Raw genomic sequence first — 13,004 nt, forward strand, 5'->3', positions numbered from 1 at the left:
CCATTCCACTTTCTGTTTATACATTTAAGGGCTTTTCTGTTCATGGAGATTTTTAGAATACAATTTAATTAAGAACACAGAACATTTAAAAGGTCTTTGTCAGAACAGGCTGCTTTTAAGTGGCTGTTCCTTAAGTCCTTACTACAAACAGAATTTACATTTTAAAAACTAAAATTAAATAAATGTGGCTATTATCTGTCCCACCTTGACTATTTTTCATGCTACTGCATGATACCGTGATCACAATTCAAATTTTAAGGTGGGCTGATCATGATCAATGGATAAAATTACCTTTTCCTTTTTTTTATGTACGTGACAGTATAAAACACAATCGACATTTGTCAAGGGAGCTGGATCTGCTGATCTGGAGTTACTCGCCTTGTTGTTAGCACCACTGGGAACAGACCCCAGGCTTCTTGACCTGTGATATAATTTTAGGACCCTGTTGCCATTTACTACTGGAGAGTTCTGTGAAGAGTCATTAGTTAATACTGAAAATCTATCCTGGGGTGAAAATTTCACCTTTCTTTATGTGAAGAGTACTCTTATTTATGTGTTATATAGAGACCAAATGACCTCACAGTCTACTGCACGACATGACAGCCCCTGAAATATATGTCCCTTTAGGATGTGCCTTGTTCTTGGATCACAAAAGGGAAGAGTTGAAGAATGGCGGGTAGACTAGGCATTTCAACAGGAAGAAATCATAATTTTGTTGTAGGTGTATGATGAAAGTAATTCCGTTCAGTCACAGTCAGTTGATTTACACATCCACATCAAGCCACATTACTGTTTGGAGCCATGATTCTTAATTGCTTGAATAAGAAGTGCCTTCTTTAGAGAGGCAAGTACTATGTGTCTTGTCATCAGTAATTCTTCAAACAGCAATACATTTTATAGTCAGAACAACAAACTCAATATAATTAAAACTCTTAAATAAACATAGGCTGAAAAGTTTTCCTAGAGAGTTAATAAAACAAGTATGTTTTGATACGCTTTGAGGAAAAATGGGTCAAGCAGCTACTAACCAAAACCTGCTTTGATATTTTTTCCAAGTCCGGGTGTGCTGAAGAAAGCAAGCTAAGCAGAAAATCTTTTTGTGAACCACTGACTTACTTGACCATGTATGTAAAATGAAACAGTTGTTAAATTGTTAGAAAATTCAATCATTCCAGGTAGCTGCCAGCCTCAATTCCTGTCTCTTAACTCTTAATATTATCTTACCTGTCCTCGCAGTTCCCAGTCTTACTCTCTTTCCCAACCAAATTGGTTCCAGTATTTTTACTTGCTTTCAGCTGACTTAAGCCAACTTCTACACTCCAGAGCCCAAAGTACAAAACTTTCCTTTAATGCCAGTAAATTCTTTATTTGTCTTTTTCAGTCTTTTTTTTTTGTACCGACTGTACCTAATAGAGTAGTTGAAGAGATTAATTTTCTTTCCCCCCTTTGCTATCAATAGTTCCAGCATTTTCTTCCCTTTGTAATGCACTTTCATCCATACTGCTTGGCTCTGGCTTTTTTCCTCTCAACATGCACGTTGCCTAAGCTCTATTGATTTTTAATGAACTAATAATCTGCCGCATCTCAAAACTGCAGCTGCAAGGACAGGCCAATTCATCCAGGTGGAAATATCTGCAGTATAAAGGGAACCACTGAGAAAATCAGGTACTAAAAACCTAGGTTGTCTCAACTGAGCAAGCAAAACCTGCAATTTTTCAGATTTATGATAAGGCCAGGCCTGGGTGGATTTTCATATGAATAGCAAAAAAACACATCTTCCTGTCTCAAGGCGTTTTCATTCACAAAGGCAGTTTTGAAATCCTTAAAAAATGCAAATGCAAGCCTCGTTTAGAACAAGGAAATAGTTAACATTATAATAAAAAACAGTCTGACCAATGTGTCGTCTTAGTTTTATTACCAGAAATGACTGAACTATTGTCTGATGTTATCTGTTAATAAAAACAGTCTTGATTATTGCAAAGAACATTTTAGTATTTAACATTTTAACAGTTATAATTTGGCCATTTTAAAGACACATAAAAGACGATTTTGTAATGAGAAACTTGGAGGAACTGAAAGAATTATCAGTTGTATCAGTCTTACGGGGTAGGAGGCATAGTTAGAGGGTGAATAATGTGTGCTACTTTCTGAGGCTGTAATACTGCAAAGGGAGTTTTCAAAATGAGAAAACTACTCTGGACTTAAATTTGCCTTTACTAAAAAAAATGTTTCTTTAAAATTTTATGTCTCTGAGTTTTAAAGCTCTAACTGTCTAGAGCCAGGTTCTGCATCTTTTACAGTGAGACAGGCAGTTTCTGAAGGAAGAAAATATATCATGTAAATAAAAGTGTTGGAATGAACCCTAAATCTTTACTGCAAAACTACTTTCTAAAACTGCCCAACTAATTTCTAAAACTCAGAAGCAGTCTTTATGAACTAATAGAAACATTCTTGGAGAATTTACTAACACATGTCCAATCCTTCTCCTCCCTTTAGGAACATAATGCAAGACTAGGTGAGGAACACGTCCTCCACTTCCTTTCGTACCCTGAAGCAGCTGCAAGTTCATGATTTAAACTCTGAATTAATTTATACAGCTGCCAGGCATACCTCATTTTTCCAGGCTTCTGAAGGTCAAAGGCTTTTTATTTTCTCTCCTTATACTTTAAATTAAAGCTTAAGAGTCCTTGGGGTCTTCCAGGCCCCACACCCAGGCAGAAGATGGTGAAGTGTGTAAAAATTCAAATTCCCATCTTTTCATCTAGATATAATTCTTCTATGTGCAGCAGCAAAGAAAAGAAGATATTCTAGAGCATGACACATGGGTCCAGAGCAATTTTTTTCCTTCTATGTTCAGTCTGTAATAATGACCAGGACTATTTTCCCTGCAAAAATGTCTGGCCATTTTTCAAAATATCGGTGAGCGGACTGGCTGACTGAATCCTAGCTAGATGTGATGCAGTCTTCATCAAACATCAGAAATTTTTAATGCAAATTTTCCCCCTAACATTTATGTCATCATGCATGCATTGTTTTTCAGTAGGTTACTCTCTGCAAATGTTTTGCCTTGACTGTACCCAGTGAACTTAGTTTTGCATCATCATTAAATACTTCATTAAGAATAGTTTTTGATTCAAGAATGAAACTCTGTGCATATTTAAGCAGCTTTTTTTTCCTAAGTATAGCCTTCCTAGCAATATATAGCTTTAACAATTTAACTTCAGTGTGTTCTAATAGTTTTTCAGTCTCTTAAAAATTATGGTTAGAAACAGCCATCACAACTTATATTAGATGTCTCTATTAATAACTCTATATCTTTGTTCTCAATGTAGTATATGCAATATCTAAAAAATCTACTTTTTCTCAGTATTTTAGGAATTCTGAAAAGATTTCATATGTATTCAGAAATGAGGACACTCATAGGAGGTGTTGGATTTGTGTTTGGTTGTTTAATTTTGGGGTTTTTTTTAAATGGATTTACCTGCCATTATGATTTATAAAATTCAGGGGTTTCACTGTTGCTTGTGTTATGTGGATTATTTCAGTGTGGAATATTCTTGGTGCTGTAGGATCTGTTACTTAAATTTGGTTTGTATTATGGGATGAATAATCTTTAAGTAAATCAATATTACTTTGAGTCACTTTTTTTGTTTCTTTTTGCCTTTTAATACACAGTGTGTGGCATAGGCATTAGGGTAATAGTTATCCACTTCCAAGTGTGAATATTTAGCTTAGGGTTTGATGTTCCATTTACAGCTGAGCCAACAGTCTGAATTTCTGCTGATTTGAGTGGTTGTTTTTCATTCCATAGGCAGGATAAGCAAGGATATTAAGTTATCTTTCAGAGAACTAACAGCACTGGCAGAAGTAGTGAAGATAGAGTATAACAGTGGATTTTAAAATATATGTATTTTGTCAAGTCAAAACCAACTCTTGACTTTGAGGCACATTTCTTATGCTTGTAGACTTTTTACAATGTGATTATTCTCTGCTTATGTAGATTCAGATCAAGGTGGCCATTGCTCTACTCTGGCTTGTTAACAGAGAACATGCTTAAAGATGCAGGAGGAAATTTAGCACAGATTTGAAAGTGTATAACTTGATTTTACCAATAAAATCAGTGAGAATGATCTCTTTTAATTCATTTGATAATCCCAGGGAGTTCCTGCATGTGTCACTGTCAAATCTGAAGGCAAATACTCTGCATGCTCAATGCACTCTAGAATAACAAGATGCTACTACTATTTCAGCCTCTGATGGTTATTCTCTTTGGTTTATTTTTAGTTTTCCCCAAATGCACGGGGAAAGAGAAGGCATAATGATCTAGTGACTTTATTAGGGCTCAGCAGTTGAGAATTATTCAATTGTGCTATCCATAAAGGAATATTTTCTTCTTTTTTTAACTACTTATACTTCAAGCACTGCTGATATCCATTCCTCTGCTTTGTCACCTCCTGACTGATCCCAAGTCTCTGCTGGCAGTGAGGCTGTAAGATTTGAGGGAAGGTGGAAAAGTTGTTTTTTCCTCTCTCTACCAAATATAAGGATTACTGACATTGTTCCGCAAGATCCTTTGGTTATACCTCCTCTAGCCCTTTTCCGATTTCCTTATGTCAGAAAATGGCCATTTTTTTGAATGAGTACATACTTTGGAATACTAGCCAAGAAACTCTTTTGGTTTCCATTTACCAAATGTCATTAGATTGTGAAGGTGAAGTTTGAAAATTTCATTTTAAGTGATCACATTACATCCATTATACTTCCTGCTTTCGGTTCTAGTGATAAAGTTTGACTTCCTGTCCTAAATACAACGAAAGGCTGTAGAGGCTGCTTTGAGTGTTTTATTGGCACAAGTAAGTCAGTAGAGACAATTTCTGCCAACTATGAAAACACTAAGTGCCTTGATGTCATTTTTTTATAAAAGCATAAGCAAATTTTTATGTGAAGAGCTTGTTTTTATCTGTCTTGCTAGAAAAGTAGCTAAACTTCTTCAGAACTTTTTGAAAAAATTGTGGGATATCTTCTGTAGCCAACCTGTATTTCATGCTTCTGTTTTGTCCTCATCTTCTACTGTTATACTGATCAGTAAATACTTGTTGATATCTCTTGACTTTAAGCAGCAGAACAGAAGTGTGAATTCTGTGCTTGTAAGAGTCACCTGGCTTCTAAAAAATGAATATAAAGGTGGCCTTTGTGGGAAAGAGAAATCAACAGTAATGCACTTGAGTTTTTTTAAAAGTTACTATTTCACCTGAGATTTCTGATCTTTTTCAACTTTCTAGAATGGTTTTCACAAAATGGGTGTCTATGGGTTGCTCCAGCCTAGCATCGCATGTAGTGTAAAGGGTTGCTTTTCTTTGTTATATTGTGTTTTCCACAGATTCTTTGCAATGTCAGCATGCAGCTTGCTGCTTTTTTAATGATGTAATTTTACTAGCTGCTGTGGGAAATAAATTTCTCTCTCATTTCCAAGCGAAAATACTTAAATAAGAAAGAGTAAACTAGAAATGAAAGATCAGAGTATTTATTGAAAAACATGTATAACAGCACTCTACAGGTATAATTTAAATATTGTTTATTGAACCATTGATGTTCAGAATACTTGGTAGGGATTTTGAATTCTAGTGTAAAATATCTAATTTAATATGAGATTTTTTTATTTCCCTCAGTCTTCACTGAGCTTGGCCAATTAACTGTTTTTATACTAATAAGTACTTCCACACATTAGCCATCTGATATTTTTTTGTTTTATAAAAAGCTGGGGTTTTTATACAAGACAATGGTGTTCTATTTATTCCTTTATAGAACTGCCTAAGGAGATGCTATTTACATTATTCTTAAAATTTTGGATTGTATTAGTTTTTAGAAACTGTTGAAGAAAAGACATTTAGCACCATGCGGATGGGGTCTGAAAAGGATCTTGAAAACTACCAAACTGCTTTAGAGGAAGTACTCACATGGCTTCTCTCTGCTGAAGATGCATTACAAGCACAAGGAGATATATCCAACGATGTAGAAGTTGTTAAAGAACAATTTCACACCCATGAGGTATATGTTTATACTACTCCTTCAGTAGTCATTTATCTGCTTGTATCCCATAATAAGGTCAAAAATACGTAACAAATATATTTCTAGTTTATTTTATTCCTTTTTCTTGTTTTTAATTTTGATTTGGAGAATTTAAAGGTAGTACTGGAGGCTGTGCCCTAGAATTATAGAATCATTTAGGTTGGAAAACACCCTTAAGATCATTGAGTCCCACCATTAACCTAGCACTGCCAAGTCCACCGCTAAACCATGTCCCTAAGCGCCACATCTACACGTCTCTTAAATACCCCCAGGGTTGGTGACTCTACCACTTCCCTGGGCAGCCTGTTCCAATGCTTGACCACCCTTTGGGTGAAGAAATTTTTCCTAATATCCAGTGTAAACCTCCCCTGCTGCAACTTGAGGACGTTTCCTCTCATTCTATCATTTGTTACTATGCAACCTCCACCTTGCTACATTCTTCTTTCAGGTAGTTGTAGACAGCGATAAGGTCACCCCTCAGCCTTCTCTTCTCCAGACTAAACAACTTTTTGCCCTATGAAAAAAGTGAAAGTGTTTATTTCTGGTTTGTGTTATGAGGTGTGGGGCGGGGTTGAAAAAATAAAAAGCAAATTTGAAAATCATGTTTGGAAAGTGGTAGAATTGAAGATATTTCTCCAAAGTCTGTTCTTCCCTTCCAAAGAGTTAACTTAAAACTGGATTTTATTTTTATTGTCAGGGTTTCATGATGGAGTTAACAGCTCACCAAGGACGTGTTGGCAATGTTTTGCAAGTTGGAAGTCAACTTCTAACAATGGGAAAACTTTCAAGTGATGAAGAGAATGAAATCCAAGAGCAAATGAATCTACTTAATTCTCGATGGGAAAGTCTCAGGGTAGCAAGTATGGAAAAACAAAGCAAGTAAGTAATATGTCAGGTAAAATAATATATGTGGAGTTTGACTGAAACAATCCTGAACTTGACTAACTGTTGGGATTTTCTTTTACTTCACTGTGAACAGTTCTCCATCTCAGATCTTTTTTAATCTGAAATTTGGTGTGTAATGACTTTGAAGGTTGCATGTTTTTTTGAGACTTTGACACTCTGTAGAATTGTTGATGGGTTTCAGATGTTTCAACCTAACTTCCTCCAGCTTTATTATTTTCTTGGAGAGAAGAGTCTGTGATATCTTACTGCAGGCAGTTTTTATTTGCCATATCTATTTTCATTTAAATCAACACGTGCAAGTAGCAACCTCACCTCTATGAGTGGTACTGTGTCTACTGAAATGTCCTTTGACACCAGTTGTGAAACTTATCTCCCAGATGCAGCTATAGGTCATTGCTTGGGGAACTGAATGATCTAGTATCTTCTGAAGCATGTCATATTCAGGTAACAGGAAATCGGTAGAGGACATAAAGTGATAAGGGCTTCACAGAGAATGTTGTGCTACTATTTAATTTCTTATACAAAAAATTCTGTGATAAATTCAATGAAATTTGGATTAGGGCAAGAGAAAATTTCTCAGGAGTGGTGTACTTGTATATGGCTAATTTTGACCTATTGGGTCAAACCCCTGTGTTTCAAGCACCAGCTGGAGGATTATGGACAGCTTTCATATCACAATGTAATATATTTCTGGGTTATTATATAAAATTTAAACTCTCGGGATCTATCTTCTACTTCAGCTTAAAGTATAATCTTCTGAGCACATTGCTGTAATCTACTCTTTAAGGCAACAGTGACATGTTTATCCAAACAGAGATGGGTTTTGTGAAGATGAGAACAGCAAGGCTGTCTATCCCCTGTTGTAATGTAATAGGAAATGTAATAAAGGGTAGCACACTTTACAGCACAGGGGAAACAAAAGCGAGCAATTGACAAAGAGAGGAGAAAGATATACTGATGAAGGATAGTATAAAAATGAAAGGATCTTATGGAAAGTGATTTAGGAGGTCAGAATATCAGAGGAAGTTTGGAACACAGCAATGCCTTTGCGTAAAAGCAGCCCAAAGCGGATTTCCCATATATTCACTATGTATAGAAAGTATTTGACTCTTCCAGGAAGGAATATATCAGCGTGCTGAAGGAAAACAGCCTGTTTTTTCATTTCTTCCTCTTGCCTTTCCCCAGATAGGATTCTCTGTAGTAAATTATCTCAGAGTGATAAATACACCACTGGAGAGGAAACTTTAATGCAATTTACCACGTTATGGAGGTTTTCACAACTATTAAAACACATTTAATTCAATGAAAAAGTATTTTGTATTTGAACTTATGAGGGCCATACCATAAACAAAGATTATGATAATCTCCTGAGGTATATCAATAAGTACTAAAATCTCTGTCAGATGTTTATAGAAGTAATTTGAAAACCAGGAAGTACCTGGAGAATGGGAAGAAACAAGAAAAATTCTTTTGCTTAAGAATCAACTGTGATTAAATTATTTTCTGTGATTATTTCATTTTCAAGTTTATGCTCCTTGCTTCAGTATAATATCAACATTCTATAAAAGAAGTAGTTCTTTCAGCATATCTTGGTTTTCTTAAATCAAATTCTCTTTACTTTGGCAGGCTTTCTGTATCATTTATTTCATTTATTGCTAAAAAGGTATCTCTAAGATGAAGTATAGTATTTAATATTAATGATAACTTGATTTAGAACATCAAATAAGGCAATAAAATACACACTTGAAAGTGAAGAAGGACTGAATTTAGATCCGAGATAGCTAATCCCTTGTGAACCATGGGTTATAACAAAGCAGGGTGTCAGCTTCCTGTACTTTATCTGCAAAGAAAGAGAGATATTAGAGTGGAAAAGACACTACATGTATTTTCTGGTCATTTTGATCAATAATTAACACATGATTTCCAGTAAAAAAGACCTGAAATCATAGTACATTACTAAGATCTATGACACTCTGTTCTTAGAAAAAAAATCTTGAGAGTGATAATACAGAAAAAACATTACTGTTTGATATCTACTATTTAGAGGTTTGGATTAATGGAGCCCTTCACATTTCCTGGAACCATTTTTTTTCTTCAGTGTCTCAAGTTCTGTTGAAGTTTCAGTTCTTGCTTATAGTTGCTCCTGTGATTTGTTTTCTTTGGTCATTTACTTCCAAGAGCTGCCAAGTGGAGTTCTTAAAAATTATTGCTGTTTCTAGAAAGTAACATAGCTTCCCAGAGCTCCAGGTGTAACACCCGAAACTGCCTCAGTGCCATCGGGGACCAGTGAGGTACCACACAAGAAACAGGTGTAACTTAAACCTTATTTCAAAACAAACTTTTACTTTTTTAAAATGTGTTTGCAAGTCTTTAATTCCATAAAGCTGGCTCCTCTCTGTGTTTGCTTGCAGTTTCTTCCTTTTTCTGTATCTGCTGCTCTGCATTAGAAGATATGCTTCATGTCCATGTACTCCTCAGGATTCCTTTGATCGCTCTTTCTTTGTTTCACAGATTGCTTTTCACGTTTTCTCGCCATTACCTGTTTCAAGAGACTTTGGTTTGACTTGTCTTCCTATGGTTACCTTTAAAACTTGATTATTTGTTTCAGAAGTCCTCAGCCAATTTATTTTTTTAATCTGTCCAGATGCAAGGGATAATGCAGAGATAAATGATTAGTGTTGTCGGCTGCCCTAAGGAAAGAAAAGTACAGCTTTTTTTGTAACAGCTAAGTTTTTATGATTAAAATACCTAAGTCGTAGGAATTTTTTAATAATTTCATTTGCACTCCTGTTTGAAAATATCTCATTCATTCTTGTTGCCTTTTACTTTTGGGGTATTTGAAGTCTACGCGTTTGTGTTATCTGGTTAAATTTCTGTTCGATTAAAAAAAAAAAAAAAAGGATCCTTATTTAAGAAAGATTTACCAATACTAAATTTATTACTTGCATAAAAGTGATAAAGGTTATTTTGAGAAGGTCTTTCATCTAATGTCCTGTTCTTTTTAAAGCAGAAGCCATTTCAGGGACAGAAAAACAATACCAGAGTGATGGAGCTTGTTAGATTTAGTGCTGGAATTCCATCAGCCAGTCAGTCCCCAGCCTGTATCATTCCAGGGTTCTTCCTTCCCAGGTGTGGGACTTTGCATTTGTCCTTATTGAATGTCCTGAGGTACCTCCTGCCCTGTCCCTCCAGCCTGTCTAGATCCTTCTAAATGGCAGCTCTGCCCTCGAGTGTAAAATGTGACAGTTAGTATATGCACAAGATTCAGAGTATTTTGCATACCTAAATTTACAGGTGATCCCAAGGATTGCTTATAAGCTGGGGAATGGTGTCTAAGAATGGAGTATGAGTTAGCTGAGATATATACAAAGAAAGCATCAAAAGCATTGGAAACTTAGCGATTTCTTTTTGCAATATGAATTAATACTGTGTATACAGTACTGATTTTTTAGCTGTATAAATAGGAAATAGTAAATATGTAGGTGTTTCATCAGAGACCAAATATTCAGCTCATTTTGAGAAGATTCAAAACTGGAAGGAATTTTTTTTTTTCCCCCAGAAGGTAGGAAATAAAATAAATAACAACCAACAATAGAAGTGCTGAAGTTTCAGACAAATGCCTTAAAATATGAACAGGCTACAAATGAGATATGGGATTTCACATATTACATCTGCATGATGTTGACAGTTATTGAATCCTGGTAGTTCAGAAAAAACTAAACGTGTACCAAAAAGTAAATATTTACACGTTCAATGCAATCTTCTGTGGCAATTAGTTTGAAAACTATTAGGTGTGTCTGGGAAAATACAGAATGATGCTTACTTTGGACGTACTTAGACACAGATTTTCAAAATTATACACTTCTAGGTTTGTTCAAAGTCTCTTGGAACAACCCAAAATTGTTTGGACAAACTCAGAAGTACTTGCTTTACTTCAGCATACCTTGACATTGTGACAGAAAGCTGCATGTTTGGATTTGTGCGAGCGTTTCTTAAGTTGCCTAACTGCAGCCGAAGACCTCTCGCGTTTCTCTGGAGCAGTGTGCTCACATCACGCTTCTGCCAGTCTGCGGTTCTGTAGGTGCCGTGGGAGAAAACATACTTAAGTTTTGTTCATTTAAAATATCCTTGTGGGGAGAAATGTCAGTTTGAAGTTGGGCAGTTCTAGGCGCTGTTGGTCACAGAGGGACAAAATTTACACTAGCTTTCTGATTCGGGCTACGTTTTCAAGAAGCCAACTGAGAAACAAGTGGAGTAGAGTAGGACTGTGCTGTCTTTCTTACACAGTAGTTTTCTTCAGTCTGAAAGTTCAACTCCCGATTTTCAAATCTCCAGGTTGAGTTCTGACAGTAGTTAACTAACTTTTTGCTGCAAGACTTGTGCTTGAGATGTAAGTAACACGCTATAACATACAATGGTTTCACCAAGCTCAGTGTGACTGAGGACAGTGACTTTGGTCTGTCAATTCTAAGTTAAAAATGGTATGTTATGTGAAAGATGGGTAATACAAATAACTACTCGTAATGCTGTCGCTCAGCAATAGCTTACACGTTATTTTAAAACTACTTTTGATAAGATGAAGATTTTGTTTAGGAAGGTTTGGAGCATTTCTAAAGGTGGCAAGTGTAAGTGAAGGAGTTGTAATGGATTTCTGGACAGATCGTTTTGGAGCTATCAAAATACTTTGTTTAGGGAAAACTGAAATATTTCCTGTTTAATTCTCCAGAGCATTCTCCATTGAATAACTCAAACTTTAATAATATCTTTTGTTTTATATGCTAAATTTGAGGGAGTCTGGTAAGTACAGCTGTCTGAGCGCTTTTCAAAGTACTAGTAGTAGACATTACAAGCTTTAAGAAACCAGATAGCAGAAATTTTGAACTTCCAAACAGTTCAAATAGAAATGTGACTGGAGGCCAAAACCTTAACAGAGAGTGTATTCTATGCAGTACTCGGGTTCTAAAAACAAGTTTCAAACCAGTTTGCCTAATTCGAAACTGTTCCAACAAATTTTTAGCTATGTGATTGAAAGCGTATTTTTTTTATTCTGGCTTGAGATGTAGCCTCATGAAAATCAGTTAAGGGTATACAGGGCAGATATTTCCACCTGTTATTTTCTTTCATGTATAAGTTGGAATTATTATTTCTTTGTTTTACAGTTTACATAAAATCCTAATGGATCTGCAGAATCAGCAGCTGGCCCAGTTAGCTGACTGGCTAACAAAAACAGAGGAAAGGACAAAGAAAATCGATTCAGAGCCCTTAGGTCCAGATCTAGAGGACCTAAAGCGTCAAGTAGAAGAGCATAAGGTATGCGATGGTGTGCTTCCAAAGGCATAAACCCCAAACTGAGTTTTTGACCTTTTAAAAGCTCTGCTGCTGCCATTAGAACATAGCAAAGTAATATGGAATCTTGGTTTAATATTGATTGTTTTGTACAATTAACAAACTTTTGTAGAGTTATTTTATCACAACTCTGACTTTTATTCTGATATTAAAAAAAAGTTACTTCCTTTTAAAATATAAACAATATACTAGAATATGAGGCAACTGTAACATCCTTTCATTACACAGTTCAATAAGAATACATCAGGTTTTCTTCTTTTTGCGTGTTGCATTTTTTTCCTTGCATACTGTAGTAGCAATGATGCAGTAGTCATAATTAGATGGCATAATCTTGTTAGGACTCCTGGGACTCTGAATATGTAACTGTACAGCATTATAAAATAGACTTTAGTTTCTAACTGTAGAAAATACTTGTTAGCAATGTATTTAATGAAAAACAACAAACTAATAAATGGATTGTAAGAGAGAATTTGGCCAAATTTTGTCCACATTCCATGAGGGTAATTCTTTAATGGGAAGAATTAAGAACAAAAAAAGATAAAGACTATATAATTTGTGTAATAGCTTTGTTAAATCTACTGGATTAAATTGTTTAGCTTCATATTATTTTAAATTTTAAAATGTATTTATATATGTACTCATAACACATCATGTTGATGATAGGGAGACACAGTAAAGTATAG

At 35.4% G+C, this 13,004-nt stretch overlaps 1 protein-coding gene across 10 annotated transcripts in view; it reads left to right on the forward strand.

Moving 5' to 3' along the window:
• DMD (dystrophin) overlaps positions 1–13,004 on the forward strand; it is a 1,191,992-nt gene that overhangs the window by 377,605 nt on the left and 801,383 nt on the right. For all 10 annotated transcript variants that reach the window (XM_049835325.1, XM_049835324.1, XM_049835302.1 and 7 more), the window contains 3 exons: positions 5,860–6,048; positions 6,767–6,948; positions 12,135–12,285. In XM_049835325.1, coding sequence (XP_049691282.1) covers positions 5,860–6,048; positions 6,767–6,948; positions 12,135–12,285 — 522 coding nt within the window. The remainder of the gene's footprint in view (positions 1–5,859; positions 6,049–6,766; positions 6,949–12,134; positions 12,286–13,004) is intronic.

This window comes from Accipiter gentilis, chromosome 32, assembly GCF_929443795.1.
Source record: "Accipiter gentilis chromosome 32, bAccGen1.1, whole genome shotgun sequence".
NCBI lineage: Eukaryota > Metazoa > Chordata > Aves > Accipitriformes > Accipitridae > Astur > Astur gentilis.